The 16,311-nt window shown below is 42.7% G+C and overlaps 1 protein-coding gene across 1 annotated transcript in view; it reads left to right on the top strand.

Annotated features, from left to right (window-relative positions):
- The first annotated feature begins 7,096 nt into the window (after positions 1 to 7,096).
- Positions 7,097 to 16,311, top strand: part of HACD3 (3-hydroxyacyl-CoA dehydratase 3) — a 33,031-nt gene continuing 23,816 nt past the window's right edge. Inside the window, exon 1 of the mRNA XM_045822988.1 lies at positions 7,097 to 7,373. Within this exon, the coding sequence (XP_045678944.1) occupies positions 7,287 to 7,373 (87 nt within the window). The 5' untranslated portion in view covers positions 7,097 to 7,286. The remainder of the gene's footprint in view (positions 7,374 to 16,311) is intronic.

Genomic DNA, 16,311 nt, shown 5'->3' on the forward strand with positions numbered 1-16,311 from the left:
TGGTGAAGCTGGGCCTCCACTATTTTTTTTATTACAAGGAACCGTGTGTCAGGGTTTATTATAATAGCACTAATAAAAGATACACTGGAGTGCCATTTCCATTCCTTAGTGTGTAATAATTCACTCTGAGGTTAAATGAGTCTTCCCTGAGATTTTTTTTTAGTTGAGCTCCCCTAAAAGAAAGGTACAATCATTTGCACAGGAATTCCTCCGAATTTGCTGCACATGACCCAAAAGTAGGTTTTAAGGCTTTGAATGCACATACTGACAAAATACAGTGAAATATCCTGCACTTCATTTCATTCATCCAACAAGTATTTGTTGAATGTCTGCCACATGCCCGACCCTGTTCTAGGCACTGAGACTACAGTAGTGACCAAAGTAGGCAAAACAACTGTCTTTGTGCAGTTTATATTCTAATAAGAGGGAAAAGACCTCCTGAAAAACAAACAAAAAATATATAATTTTATGATCTTTAAAAATCAAGCCCTGAGGAGGTAAAGGACTTGCCTAAATCACACGGCTAATTTTTGATTGAACTAGATTTGAGTTCAGATTTCATAGTTTTCAGTCTTACTACCTTTCTGCATGGCAGGCTTAAAAAGCCTCAAACCCTGAAAACGCTATGGGGGAACATCTCCGCCAGGCACCTTGCATGTGTCCATATGGGCCTCACAGGCAAAGGCTTCAACCAAAGCATATCTGAGTCTTAGCAGAACGCCTTATGATCTTTGCAGAACCAGAGAGAATGGGAGGCTTGTGAGGACCTGGATCAATCAGCAGCACAGACTAATATCTTCCTCCTGGATTTAGAGCATGACTGAGTCAAAGGAAGAGAAAACTCTGGGAACCTTGGTTTCCCAGAAGGGCACACCCAAAACCTTATTGGACAGCACTACCTGCGCCACGTCCACCCAGCAGCAAACATCATTCTTTCAATATGAATTGAGTGTAGACACAACTTTTTGACGTCATTAAAGAAGTATCCACTAATAATCCTACTATCCTACCATAACTTTTATTTTGTATAGATATTTTACCTATGTAGGAGGAGCAACATTTTCAAGCCACATACAAATGTACACATACATTTAATATCCTTACTTTTTCTATCATTCAACCCAACCTGTATTTATATGACCATTTCACTACAGAGTGAAAAGTATAATCTTGATTAATTCCAGCCAAACCCAGTCACACAATTCAGGATCTTCCCTGGTGGAGGGGATGATGACCAGTCTCTGGTCTATACCAGGATCAGAGCACATACAAGAATCAACCAATGAATGCACAAATAAGTAGAAAAACAAATTGATGTTCTCTCTCTCAAACCAATCAAATGAAATGATTTTTTAAAAAGAAGGCCATATGAACACTTAGGGACCGACACACGCATTCACAGAGAAGGCCTTGTGACAACAGAGGTGGAGATTGGAATGACGCTGGTACAGTCAAAGGACACCAAGGATTGCCAGCAGCCACTAGAACCTAGGAGGAGGCAGGAAGGATTCTTCCCTAGAGCCTTCAGAGCATGGCCCTACTGACGCCTTGTCTTTGGACTTCTAGCCTCCAGAACTGAGAGAATACATTTCTACCAATTTAAGCCACTTGGTTTGTAGTATTTCGTTTTGGCAGTCCCAGAAAACAAATATGCCAGCTAATCCTCAGGTGCAAACTTGCCCCCCATTACGCACCCCCCATTAAGTATCTGTTATCCATTAGTTTCCAGTTGTCAGTTCACAGTCTCTGTTCCTTTTCACCTCAACTGCTCGCCCATCTCAGACGCTCTCCCAAACCTACACCCACACCCAGGAGCCTGAGGCCCTCCCTTGCCAGCCCCTCAACCTCCATTTCCACTGCCTGCTGGTACACTCGGGTGCCGCTTCTCTAGGGCCTTGCACTAAACTTGTCATGAGGGGTGGGGATCTATCAACACGATGCCCCTCCACCTTGGGGAAGCCCTTAAGGGGAGGTGAGGGCAAGACTCAAGCTTTCTCAAGGGTACTCCCTTACTTCCCTTTTGACTTTCTCCTCCCTCCTCTACTTGGAAAATTTTTATTTAGTCTACATGTTATTCCAAATATTTCCTGTCTTGCATATGTAGCTGGGCTTAAAAGAGAAGAACTTGATTGTTGTCTGGTCCTACCATTACAAATCCCAGAAGACAATGGTTGCTCCGTGTTAGCTGGCTAAACTAGGAAGGCTCAAGGGTTATAAAGGAGGAAAACAAAAACAGAAGTTACTTCCTAGTATTCACCACTATATAAAGTTGTCATCGGAATTATAAAATTTCTAAATCATAAACATTTTTAATATTGCTAGTTTCTAATTCATGTTTCATAGCCATATAGTTTTTCCATTGAGTAGTTATGCTACAATTCAATTGGTCATTCTCATTTAATTTCCATTGTTGCACCATGTAACAGCATAAATGTTTTCATATATACATCTTTCTTCCTTGAAATTATTTTATTAGAATAAAATCTCAAGAAGGAAGTTACTAGACCAATTAGCATAAACATCTCTACTTTTCTTGGCAGGTATTGCAAAACTGCCTTCCAGAGTGGTTCTGTGGATTCATTTCTCCCTTACCTACATTCAGCATGTGTGGTGATTTCACTAAACGTTTTTTAGCGCTGGGCATGATCATTGATCTGTTTTAAGCATCAACTTTATGGAACACATTGTGGTGGGTGCTACAGGATCCCAGAAGGAGGCAATCTGTGCTCTTGAGAGATTTATAATTTAGCTGAGGAAACAGATTGTAAGCATATAATGCACACACTAATAGCAGTTGACTACAGAAGACGGTGGGCTAGAGTTTGTTTTTCCACTTCCCCCAATTTTTTGGTCCTTTTGGGAAGCATAGTACAAACAAAGCTGTAATAATAAAAAAGGGCATTTTACCTTTATTTTTTCATATTTAAGTGTTTAAATAGGCAATACTATCACATGGTTCAAAATTTTTGAAGTATAACCCTGGCAGATGAGACTTAGTGGGTTGAACATTTCAAACCAAAGGGCTGCAGGTTTGATTCCCAGTCAGGGCACATGCCTGGGTTGCAGGCCAGGTCCCCAGTAGGGGATGCATGAGATGCAACCACACATTGATGTTTCTCTCCCTCTCTTCTTCCCTTTTCTTCTCTCTTTAAATAAATAAAGAAAGAAAGAAAGAAAGAAAGAAAATCTTAACAAAAAATTTTTTTGAAGTATAAAAGTTTACATAATAAAAAACGTTCTCCCATCCTGGTCCTCCAATCACCCAGTTTCCTTGTCCACAAGGAACTTATGTTACTGGTTCCTTGCATATATGCTTTCTTGTAATATTTTATGATATATAAACATGCATGAGTGTGTATACCTATATATATCTGTAGGAAACCATTCTGTGTGGTGTGGGTCCAGCTCCCATTTGGAGATGCACAGGACCCACGCCCGCGAATAGGTTCTCCTGTGGGGAATCAGGCCAGCAATGTGCCTAGGCCACTTTGAATCTTGCTCTTGCTAAAAAACTCCCTCACCTTGAATTGAGGATATTTACTGCAAAGTAACTTTCTAAAACCCATACTAAACCTTCCAAGGATAAGTGTAACCGGTTCAACCACTTTTGCCTTTTCATTTGCAAATATCCCTCTTCTGTGATGGGATTAGCAGCATTGGCTCCTTTGTTTTCTGTAAAAGGTAACCACCTAAGGCAAACCTGTGCATAGTAAATGAGGACCATCATGTAATGTGCGAGAAGCCCAATAAAGGCCCCTCACGGCAAGGGCCAAGGCTTTTGCTCCCATTGAGAGAAAAGCCGTGCTGTCCCTTTTCCTCCACCGGACTTGGTAGTCCATGTGAATGTCTCATTTCATCCATAATGACTCGGACACTGCAGGCCGGTGCCTGCATCATATATCTATATAAAGATATATGTATTATTCCTCAAACTGATCCAGTATTTTTATACAAATGGTAGTATACTTACCCACTGTCTGCACCTAGCAACCACATGGGCAGCACAGAGAGCCAGGAATTATCAGGTAGGTCAAACTGAATGAGGTTGAAGGGGTCTTTATTCTCACCGACAGTTGAGCCTGGGGTGGTGGGGGAGGGGTGGGGAAGGTTGGCATCTCTGCACCTGCTTCTGAACTGTGGCTTGACAGGCTGTGGATGATGGCTGCAATCCCACCCTCCTGGCATAGTTAGGGGATGACAGGGCTCTGAGCTGGATGCCCACCATTCTGCAGTAGATGCCTGAGCTTATCCAGTCAGTCTCCTTTTCCACTCTTAGCTTTGTGCTGTCTAGATAGAGAAACCTGATTTAGGTTAAGGGTATCTGACTGGGTGATTCTGGGTGAGGCACAAAGAGCCAAATTCTATAGCTCATTTTCTATAACATCTGCCAGGGATAAAAACATTCTGTAAAAAGATGAACAGCATGTACTTGATCATTTGTCAAAGGTAGAAAAATAGCCTGAAGCATTGAGCTTATGTTTCTGAGACAGGAGACAGTCAGGAAGGAGGAAACTGTGGAGATGCCCCAGGGTTAAGATAGAGGCTCTGGATATAGGTCAGAGACCCTGTTCTAAGACCCGCTGTTACCCCTCTCTGGAAAAGTGCTGAATCATGGTGAATCATGAATGCACCTGCATGAAAGATGCTACATGACCCCTGCTTCATTATAATAGCATTATAATACACTAACATTGTGTGAACCCCTTCCCTGATGGCCAGTCAGGGAAAATCATGGGAGACCACATGTGCAGTAGCTTTAAAGTAATATAACTACTTGTACATGCACAATAAAAGCCCACCAAAACTAGCCAAGAAATATCTACCCTATAAGAAAGAATAGAATCCCTCCAGCCCCTGAGGTAAATCTCTGTTCAGAGTTGGCCTGCTCCCATGTTCTGTGGAGTGTACTGTTGCTTAATAAATCTGCTTTCCCTCTTTATGCTATAAACTCTCTCTGTGTTTGGTTCAATTCTTTGTCCACAATCACCAAGAGCCTGGTTACCTGGGCCCGCCTGTGACAAAGGTCTATCGACATTAGAGAACTTTTGGGATGCTGGGAATGTTCCAGATCTTGATCTGGATGGTAACTAATTACACAGGTATAAAAGTATATAAAAATTCAGCTTAAGAATTGAACATTGAACATTGTTCAATGAAACATTGAAAATTTGCCCATTTCCTATATGTAAGTTCAAATTTTAAAAAGTACCCTATATTTCATCTGCATTGTAGTAAAGGTAATGCAATAAAAATACTTTTATCATTTTAAAAATATTTTATTTTTACCAACCCTGGCTAGGTAGCTCGGCTGGTTAGAGTGTCATCCTGATAAGCCAAGGTTTCAAGATTGATGCCTAGTCGCGACACATACAAGAAGCAGCCGATGAAGGCATAAATAAGTAGAACAATAAATTGACATTTTCTCTTCTGCCTCTCTCTCTTCCTCTCTCTGTAAAAACCAATACACATTTTAAAATATATTTTATTTTTAAAATTCAAGGCTATCTAGTTTACTGCTTTCATTATCTCATACCTGGCAGATTCTATCACCTTCAACTGGTATGAGTACTACCAATTCCTCCTCACTGACAGGTCCTTCTGCTGAGCACATATTTGATTTTCCTAATCTGTTTAACAAACGTCCTTGGTTCCCACATGTCTGTGGGATACAGAACAAACACCTCACTGAAGCAAATACTTTCCTAATCCACTCCCTACCTGCGTTTCCAGATCTAGGGAAGCCTCTCTTCTCCATGCCCTTAACCTCAGCAGTCAGAACCCTTCTCTTCTCTTCACCTTTGGACTCCTGCTCTGTGCTTCCACTGCCTTACCTGGCTTCCTCTTATCAAGTTCCTCCTCACACATCATTGTCCTGCTCTCAGGGATTTGCTCTCAAAAGGCTGCCCATGGTTTCTACAACTCTCAGTTCCCACCTTCCTGCTTTTTTGGGAACTCAGCACATTTCCCATATTGAAACCCTCTGTATGTTATACAATCCACGCCCTGAGCTAAACGTTTCTTGAAAGCTAGCTTCATTTCTCTTTCATCTTTGTGTCCCTGTGCTCAGCATTTTGGTAATAAGTAAGTGAGCACTAACAGAACTGAAGGATAAATTCCATTTTTTTTGGTCCCAGACTTCTAGTTTTCATAGTAATTTTACTTTTTCACTGTGGCAGGCTTGAAGATGAAAGTGGATACATATGAGATAGTTTAAATTAGACTTAAATTAGTGTTTTCTCTAGTTTGTGTTTCTTATTTTAAGAAGGCAGATCTCCTGCTCTATCCAATAGGATAGGACCAATATGTGGATATTTCAACTAAGTAGAAGTATATAAAATTAAAAATTCAGTTTCTCATTCTCACTATCCACATTTCAAGTACTCAAGAGCTTCATGTGGCTACTGGCTACTGTACTGGGCAGCTTAGAATGGAATATTTCCATCAGTGCTCTAAGTCTCTGACCTTTACTCTTAACTGTCCCCTCTGAGCTCACTCTTCTACCTCTTCCTACGCCACTTTCCTTATAACCATCATCATCCTTATTGTCTGTAATCACCTGAGTCTTTGTTTTTTTAAACTTCATAAATGCAACAAGTACTTGTTGAGAACCTACCATGAAGTGTGCCAGATATGATATTAGGATGCTCTGGTAAATTTGAATTTTTTTATTGTTGACACTATTATGGTCGTCTCCCACCTATGTCTTTGAATAGCCTGAGGGCTCCAGTTGTCAGGAACTGTTTCTTACGGTTTTATCGATACCTCCAGGGTTTAGCTTTGCAGCCCAGGCAATAAGTAGGCGGTCAGTAAATGTTTAATTACTAAGTGACAGATGGGAGAGATCTTCCAGATACACCAGTTCCAAGTTCTTTCCCCATACTGACCGGTTCCTCTGAAGTCTCCGCGTTTCTGGTTTTTAAGCTTGCTTATAGGCATCGCCGCAAAGAATTGAGCGAAGCGCTGTGCACCTGCTGGGATTGCTACTCTCCAGGCTGCCGCAGCCAGCTGCGTGGTCCTACGCTCTTGGGCCCCTCTCCTTGCTGCCTACGCCCCGCCCCGTCCCGCCCTCACACGGCTCTCGCTAGGTCCCTGATCCCGCGCTGCCACCGCCGGGTTGTCACTGCGCAAGTGCGGCGGGAGAGCGTGGGGCGTCTCGAGGCTGCGGGCTGCGGACCCTTAGGAACGCGGGGGTTTGCGGCCTGCGTCCCCGCAGGCTCCAGCCGCGCACTTCCAGAGGCAGCAAGGCGTAGCGAGTAGATTCTCCCTGCGCCCTGGGCTGTGTGGCCATGGAGAATCAGGTGCTGACGCCGCACGTCTACTGGGCTCAGCGACACCGCGAGCTGTATCTGCGCGTGGAGCTGAGTGACGTGCAGGTAAAGGCCGGGTCCCGGCGGTGGGATCAGCGCAGGGTCGGGGGCTCCCAGGGCTCACCGGGACCAACCCGGATCCCCTGGTCCTTTGTCCGGGTGCCTGCAGGAGAGCCTGCTGTGCGCCGACGGGGTCTGGGACGGGGTGCACTCACGGCGCCCAGAGTCGAGTAGGAGCTAGCCCTTGTCGAGGAGAACCCGCAGGCCCGAGCCACGATCCCTGAGGACAGCAGGTACCTTCGGGTGCTGCGTGAGTCTCGCGGGGGCTTCAGAGTCTGCCCTGGGCCTCTTCTTTGTTCGGAGTCTTCGGCCTGATGGAGCCGGAGCCCGGTCCTGGAGGCCTGGCGGTCAGAGTTTGGGTTTGCTGAGGCCGTAGCAGGCGCAGGATGAACTCATGGGGTGCAGTGTGACAGTGGCTTGCTGGACCGTGGTTAGAGGTCTAGCGCTGGTCTGAGAGGTCTAACCGGTCCCTTCCGACCTCAGGAGGCCTGCCACTGCCTCAGAGGGGCCACCCCCCACCCCCACAACCGTTCAGTAATGCAAATCATTCTTGTTCATTTTCAAACTCAGAGGACCTCGAAGAAATGGGCTCTACCCCTTGTTCCGAAGCTTGTGAGCTCAGGTTTGCTGAGTTGCATAGAGAACTTAAAAATTATCTTAATTACATTGAGCATTTATGTTTGATCTCATTGGCTCCCTCTGTGAGCAAGCTGAGGCCTCCGCAGTGGTGGAGAGCTCTGGACTGGAGTACTCCCCTATTTCTGTCCAAACCGTCCAGGATTCCAGTCTTTGAGGAACTGGAGTTTTCGATCTGGAATGTTCTTTCCACAGTCATCCTTAGTCCCTACTCTCCTTGACATCCACGGTACTTTGCAACCTCCTTCATTCTACTTACACTCTCTGAATTTATGTTTCGACCTGTCAGGCATATTGTCTTGCACAGTGTAGGTGCACTTTGAGTGTGGACTTGAATTTGTTGAATTTAATTTTTACATGTGGAATATAAACCTGTTTTCCCATTGAAAGATAAAAGACACTACTGGCCAGAATGCCTTTAAGCAGGTGGTCTCATTGCACAGTGTGTCATTTAATATATTAAACCAGGCTGAATTATACTTTTGCCTATCAGATCGAATTAATGTTTTGTGTTGCCTGTCTCTTCTCTGCCTCAGGGTGTGTTAATAAAAAACAGAGAACACAAAAATTTTGTAGGTAGGGGCCAAAGCCTCCATCTAGAGAGGGCTTTTTTTAGCAATTGATAAGGAAAGTCCAGTGTGTTAGGACAATCTCTCTCTCTTTAAGTGTTTAGCACTATGTGGACTAGCGGTTTTCAACCTGTGTGCCGCAAGGATTTTTAAACATGTAATATCTGACTATTTAGTTGGGCACTGACCTCTTTTCCCTTAGATTATAAAAAAAAAATGACAATAGACAACATAGCAAACAATATCTGCCCAGTGTGAACGAATCAAAATTATACCTATTTTTTGGTCAGATCAGCAAAAAAATGGAATATATATTTTGGTGTGTCACAGGATTTTGGTCATTAGTTTATGTGTGCCATGAGATGAAAAAGGTTGAAAATCACTGATGTATACCAATTAAACAAACTTAGACTCTGCCCTCTCTACATGTCTGTCATGGGATAAGGATGCAATATTCTGGGGACTTTTGAAGCTACAAACAGAAAAGTTGTTTTTAGGGGGGAAAGAAGTGGCGGTGGTGGGAAGAAGTGGAAGTTAGTTGGACAAATGAAAGAATGCATTATACTGACATTTTTTCCTAAGAGATTTAACCTTTACTTAGGAAACATGACCACATGTCAATCCTATTTGGTATATTTAAAAATATAAAGTTATATGTTTAAAATATAGTTAAAGTAAAGAAATGTAAAGGTGGAGGAAAATGGAATTTTCTTGTGGAGAGAGAAATCCATTTTTTAACTTTTGGGAAAAAAATTAATCTTTTTTTCTCCAATTGAGTTTTTTCCCCCATATTATTTCCTATGTGTAACTCTGAGGCATCCATTTCAGCTACCATTATTTTAAAAGCAACAAATTCATACCATTCTTAAAAGAAATCTACCGCATGTGAGATACTGCAGTTACAAAGATGAGTTAGACAGATTCAGATTTCTAAAGGCTTACTATCTAGAAGGAAGTATAGAATATACAAAGAAAACATTTTGTGCATGAGTATGTTTATTGATAAAATTAGACTTGAATGTTGACCCAGGTCCCTGGTGTTAAAAGGAATTTGTTCCTTTTGTTTTGTTTAGTTAGAGATGACTTCCAGAAATAAAGTAAATTCTTGTCAAACTGAGATTGGGAGAAATTTCCAGAGAGAGAAAGGCATAGATTTAGATAATCTGACTTGTACCATGTGACTGCCCTGCAGCCAAGGACTGCCAGGAGCACACCATTTAAACAAATTGGGTTTATTACCTTTTCAGCAAGGAAAGGAATGGAGAACTATAGGATGTTTAAAAAGGTTTTTGAAAGAACTGTTGTAGGATGTGGACTTCGGTGATTCAGGGATGGTCTAAGGGAGCAGGATTTGCTTTATATGCTGTTATGAAATGGAGGCAATTCTATGGTTGGTCATCTGAATAAATCTTATCTTCAGGGAAGAGATTAGCACAAGAATAAAACTTTTCATGATTGGTAGGGAAGTAGAGTGGAAGGAATGGTGTCTGGTACCTTATGGGTGATATAGTGGCCATATTTCTGTCTGTGCTTACACAAAATTATGAAATGGCCTATGTCTCATTTTATCAAGGTTTCAGAATAACCTTGTCTCAGGTTGGTATTCTCTGAGATTGTTTATGTCCAGTAGGAGAATAACATGCTTTAGCAGTGAGTGCCAAGCCAGCTTTTGAATGTCAGGGCTGCTTTTTATTTTATTACTAAAATTTTTTTTTAATTTTACTGGTCTGTGTAGGACCTGTGAAACTGGTGGTAACTGCCTCAGGATGAAGCAATTCATGTATTTGGTCAGTGGAAACATTTGTGGAATACCTCCTCTAGTCTCTCGTTCTGCTAGGTGCCGGGTTGTTGGACAGCTTTCCGTTGCCCCCTGCTCTGTAGCTTATGTGTGAGTTTTAGTATTGAATTCCAGTTTGGGGGCATCAGCTTCGCTTCCCTCCCTTTCTGAGACAGAGAACCATCCTTTTTTTTTTTTTTTTTTGAGAGACAGATAAATTTGTTTAAAAATGCAGCTTACAGAAACTCACATCTCTGTTTATTCTGTCTTTGGAGGGTTAGTGGCTGATGAGAAACCACGCTGATGTGAGGAGAAATGAATGGTGCACAATAAAGATTTCAACAGCTGCCTTGTCTGTGTTTGAGGTGAGCGGCAGCAAAGAGGCTAGCTGGGGTCCGGGAGCTAGGACAAGGTTACTTTCAGAATGGAGTTTATTTTCCAGATAAGCATAAGGGGCAGATTTGTGTCAGCAAACATAGTTGGTAAAGCATTTGTTCCCTTATCAGGGCTTTTGTTTGTTTGTTTTGGTGGTGTGTGGACAAAGTGCATAGCCCTGAGATGCTCTTGTCCTTATCCAGCAGAGCCTGGTGCGAAGAGTGGTAACTGAAGACCTTAGGCCGGGTCCTTGCTCGTCTTCTTACTATCTAGTGGCCATGGATAATTCACTTAACCTTTATGGACCTTGGCCTCTTCATCCAAATAAGTGGGAATAATAACACCTAATTAACAGGATTGTTTTGAGGTTTGAATTGGATATTGGATTTGGAAGTGCTTTGCGAATTCTGGTGCACTCTTCAAGTATAAGGGGTTATTCCTTTGATGTTAAACCTTAAATGAGAGAAATACAAAGAGCAATAGAACAGAATAGAGTCTATTAGAAGATTTATCCATAGATGTAAACTTACCGTACGACAGTGTGGCTTTTCAAATGAATATGGGAAAGGATGAGCCATTCAGGAAATTGTATCCGGGCAGTTGGTAATCCAAATGGCAAAAAGATAAAATAAGATTGCCTACATACAAAGCAGTCAATTCCAGGTAGGTTAATAACCTAAACGCATAAAGCAAGTGAAACTAATGAAAGAAACATAGGAGACTGGATGGTATTGGAACAGGGAAGAATGCGTTAATCAAGACACAGAAAACAAAAACCTTGAAAAAGATTGACAAATTTAAGACATGCTTGAAGCAGATATTGTGGCAAATGTCACTAACGAGTAACTAGTACTTGAATATGTAGAGACCTACCTACAGATCAATGAGAAAAAGACGTATTAGCCAATAGAAAAAAGGGTAAATAACAAAAGCATTTTAGAGTAAAAGGAAATGGGAATGGCTAATAAACTTGGCCTCACTTATAATGAGGGATGTTTAAATGCAAATGATAGGACATTACTTCTCACATTAGATTGTGAAAGTCTAACATTACCAGCTGTTGGCAAGGATGTTCAACAATGGGACGTTTCTGTGCAGTTGGCGGTGGGAGTGCTAACTGGTGCAGCTGGTTTGGAGAGCAGTTAGGCACCGTGTAGTCAAGCTCAGCATGTGCATATCCTTATGACTTCGTTTTGCTCTTTAGAGAAGCTCTTCCATTCATGTACAAGGAGACAGAGTGTTCATTGCAACAAAAAAAATTTTTTTCAGAGGGGAAGGAAGGGAGAAAGAGGAAGAGAAACATCCAAGTGGGAGAGCAACATTGAGTGGTTGCCTCTCTGCACGCCCCCAGCAGGGGACCTGGCTGGATACAGAACCAGTGGTGACCTTCCGGTTTGTAGGCTGGTGCTCAACCTACTGAGCCACACCAACCAGGGTTGCAGCAAAAAGTTTCAAAACCATCTTGATTCTTATAAACAGGAGAATGGATAGGTTGTGGTGTATTAACAATGGTACACTGTTGCAACAGCTAAAATAAATGAAACAGAACAGCTCATATCTAGAACGATAAAGCTCAGAAATATAATATAAACGAGAAAGCAAATTGAAGAATTCTATTATAGACACTGTGAAGCCATGTATGTCGTATGTAACATAAAACTTTGTGTAATAAAGAATGCCCAACATGTTGTAAGTGAATGAAGAGCTACGGCCGGGGTGATAAGCTCCAGTTTTGGAATGGTGGGTACCCGTGGGATGGGGTGTGTCTGAGAGAAAGCCAGGAAAGTGGGATTGGGGAATTGTGCCCGTATCTGTTTCATTCCCTTGGGGGGAAAACCTGATGCAGGTAAAGCAAAATGCTGATAGATGATAGGTGCAGTGGTGCTTGCTCAGCTTTTCTGTGGGACCGATTGCCTGAAATATTTTATAACAAAGATTAAATAAGCCTAAGCTGTTCAGAACCACAGTGCAAGAACATTCATAAAGCAGTTAAGTCATCAAATGATTGGATCTCTGTTGAGCCCCCACGATGGTACAGGCACAGAGCCAGGTACCAGGGAGTTCAGCGAGCCTCATACTCACTTCGTAAGTCTTTTCTGCGTAAATGTTAATCACACATGCCAGCAAAGATAAATACTAATGATTTGAACTAGAAAGGAAACCACTGTCTAAAGAGTTAGGTAGCAGATAGTTCGTGGGATTCTCATTCTGTCAGAAATTGTGAAAATGGAGTGAATTGACTTAATTTCATTTTATTAAATAGTAATTGAAGCATTAGGGATTCAGAGATTAGTAAGACACAGTCCCTACCATCAGAGAACTCAATTCTAGAGGAGCAGATAAAGCAATGAACAGTAATTACAGCACAGTGTGATAAGTATTATAGTAAAAGTGAAGACAAGGTAGTAAGAATACTATTAATTTTGATGTTGGAAGTGAGTAGGTGGGAAGAGGAATTAACATTTTGTTAGTGTAGGTAGCTAGATATTAACAAAGGAAGGAAGCAAAGGGAATCAGACATTATTATGTGCAATAAACTAGGGAGCTGCAGCTTCACACACTCCCCAGGGTACTGCAGCATTTCCCCCCACCTTCCTGGCAAGGGGATTAACAACGGAAGGACTGGCTTTCCAATCTCCCCAGGGTACAACTGGTCCACTGGCCCACACTGTGAGTTGCAGGAAGGAATAAAACAGTAAAGGGGAAATTCCTCTGCTGGGTGCATGCTTGGTAGAAGCCACGATGGTGCAGGGGGAGGTCCTTGTACTTTGAGGCGTGCACAGTAGGAGCCAAAGTGGTGACCATAGAGGCCTGTCTGTGTAGCCTATGAAAAGGATTGGTAAGGGACCCAGAACACCCCTCTATCCCAAGATCTAGGATATGGTTTGGTTAGGGGGAGGACCCAACAGCAGCCCTCAAAGGATTGGGAAGTTGACTGGTTAGTTTAAAAGAGTGCCTGGTGCTTCCCAAGCCCAAGATAATATAATCAGCTTAATAAAGGCAAGAACTCCCCTCCCCTCCCTTCCCATAATATCTATTGGTTCGTAGGCTCATGCATTCTCTCTTCATAGCAGCCATGTGGGCCTAGCAGCCTCCTGTGGCCCGGCAGCTGGGCAGACTCCAAGTGCAGGCTTCAAGCGCCGGCCAGAGTGCAGCCGGGAACAGAGACTTGCATCAGTCAGACAGGAACAAAGGCTGCACTGGACTAAGCTTTGGCGTGGAACAAAATTTCTGGACACTGGCCCTGTTTCTGGGCTTGATGAAGACAAGGCAGGACTTTTTCCACGGTGGGATAGACAGAGATGAGACACTAGGAACCTGGGGGCAGCCTTCCATTTCTGTTCCAATACACCTCACCACTGCACCTCATTCTCTCGTGTGTGGGTCTCCCAAATGCTTTTCTTGCAACTGCAAAAGGACCCCATGCCCACTGGCAACAATTTGATCTGGACTTTGAAAGGTGAATAGAGATGGGAGCTTAGAAGAGCATTCTAGTCAGAGGGGAAAAAAGCAACCATGACGTGAGTGCTTACTAGATGCCAGACTGTATGTGTTATTATAGTTGTCACAACGATCTTGTAAAATAAGGGGGTTTATCGTTTCTCTAAAAAATGATGACAGTTGCCGTGGATTTGAAAGGGAACAAAGGGAATAAGAATGATATGACTAGGATTTGTACCAAGTCCATTTGACTTCAGACACATTTTACTCTTTCCTTATTCACTTCTCTTTTCATAAGCAAAAGCACAATTAAACTTCTAGTAAAACACGGGCTAAGTTGAGCAAATCAGCTTTTGTTGCGCGTGGGTCACCGGCCAGCAGTGACCACGGAACGCTGTGGATGGCTCGACAATAAACACGCAAGAAATAACAACATGCACAGAGACAAACTAGTTTCTGTGGGGAAGTAGGGACAGAATGGCCACCCCCCCTAGTGGGGAGTGCGCCGATTTACAGTCCATACCTGCTTTTATTGGGCTCATGCTACACAATAACTCAGGTAAAGTACAATACTCATTAGGGGAAGTAAGGAACTATAGAAAACAAAGAACTCTGCCGGTCTATTGAGTTGGGGGTCAAAGAGCTGTAAGGCTGAGGAACAAAATAACTTCCTCCTAAGACCCTTCTCATTCAACTGAGAGCGTTCTAAACAAAGAAGGTTTCACAGTAATTTACATGTTCTTTCTTAGGCCTGATCACCCAGGGAATCCGCACTTCTCAGTACCGAGCTGCACCACCCTGTCATTGTTTCAGGCTTAGGTGGAGCTCGGGAACTAAGGCCACTGAGAGATAAGGAGATTTTCTTCCGGACGCTGAGAACTCAGACTTTGTCAAAGCCGAGGAGTGAGGGTCCATCACCCCCTTTTGCTGCAGCCCCCCAAGTCCTTCTTTTGGGGGGCCTCCCAAAGTGATCGTGCCTGGCTTGGGTCGTTCCCCCGTGGGGAATCTTACCCGTCTTTGGCTAACCGACCAAGCTTTTTGGGGTTCAGCAGCAGAAGCAGCATTCCTGCCAGGGAGATAAGCTTTTGTCTCCTTGCCGGCTCACGGTTCCAAGGGCGTTCCCTTAGCCTTAGCTAGGCGGGGGTTTCAGCTTCTGATACCAGTCAGGGCGATTCCCAACAAGCTTTTCTGCTAAAAATAACTAGAAGTGTTCAGTATAAATCTTAAAATCATCGCGGAGTCAACAAATTAGAAAATAATGTGGGAACTCACAGAGGTAGGCTGAATTCTGAAATTATTTTTGCCATGAGAACATTTACTCAACTGCATGAACTTGAACTTTGGTTTTGACAGCCTGACAGAGTGCAGGGGGCAGAAGTAAGATCCAGTCCCACCAGAGATGCAATGTGTAATGGGAAACCCTTCTTTCCCCACTAACTGTACTTCAGAGGGCCACACACCTATAGAAGAAGGGTGAATTAGAGGTAAAACCACACCACCTTCCTACCCCCATATGCACCGGCACTGAACAAAGTAGCGGAAAAGGTCCTCCAGGACTTAAAACTGTTAGTTGGCTCTCAAAAGATTCTGCAGCCCAGATTTACACAACTTTGGAGACCCAAAACCCCTCAAGCCATGAATTTAGTTGAAAGTGGTCTAAACTGATAGGGCGCCTAGGTGCCTGGCAGATGCAAATGCAGATCCTTGTGCTGTAGCCACGTTGATTGAGCCACATTGGTTGCCTAAGAGTCTTAGGCAAACATGTGTTTTTAGATCTGAAAAGGTACAGGAAGTTTATAATGATCGAAGTTTCAATTCACCAGGATGACATAACAATATTAAACTTATATATAACTAGTAACATGGCCTCTATAATATGGAAATTAACAGAAGTACAAGGAGAAATAGACAAGTTTAAAATAGTGTGATTTTTCAGTAATTGATAGAAGACAAAATTCCATAAAAACAGATTACGTGAACAAATAATTATTAGTAAACCCAATAAGTATATATAGAACATCCGATCTAATAATTCCAAAATATACATTATTTTTCAGTTTACTCAGAACATCACAGAATTTTACTATATGCTGCTTCCTCAAGCAAGTCTCCAGATTTGAAAGGATTCAAATCATACAGAGCATTA

The sequence above is a fragment of the Phyllostomus hastatus genome, unplaced genomic scaffold (assembly GCF_019186645.2).
Source record: "Phyllostomus hastatus isolate PE091 unplaced genomic scaffold, TTU_PhHast_1.1 phas_scaffold_501, whole genome shotgun sequence".
Taxonomy (NCBI): Eukaryota; Metazoa; Chordata; class Mammalia; order Chiroptera; family Phyllostomidae; genus Phyllostomus; species Phyllostomus hastatus.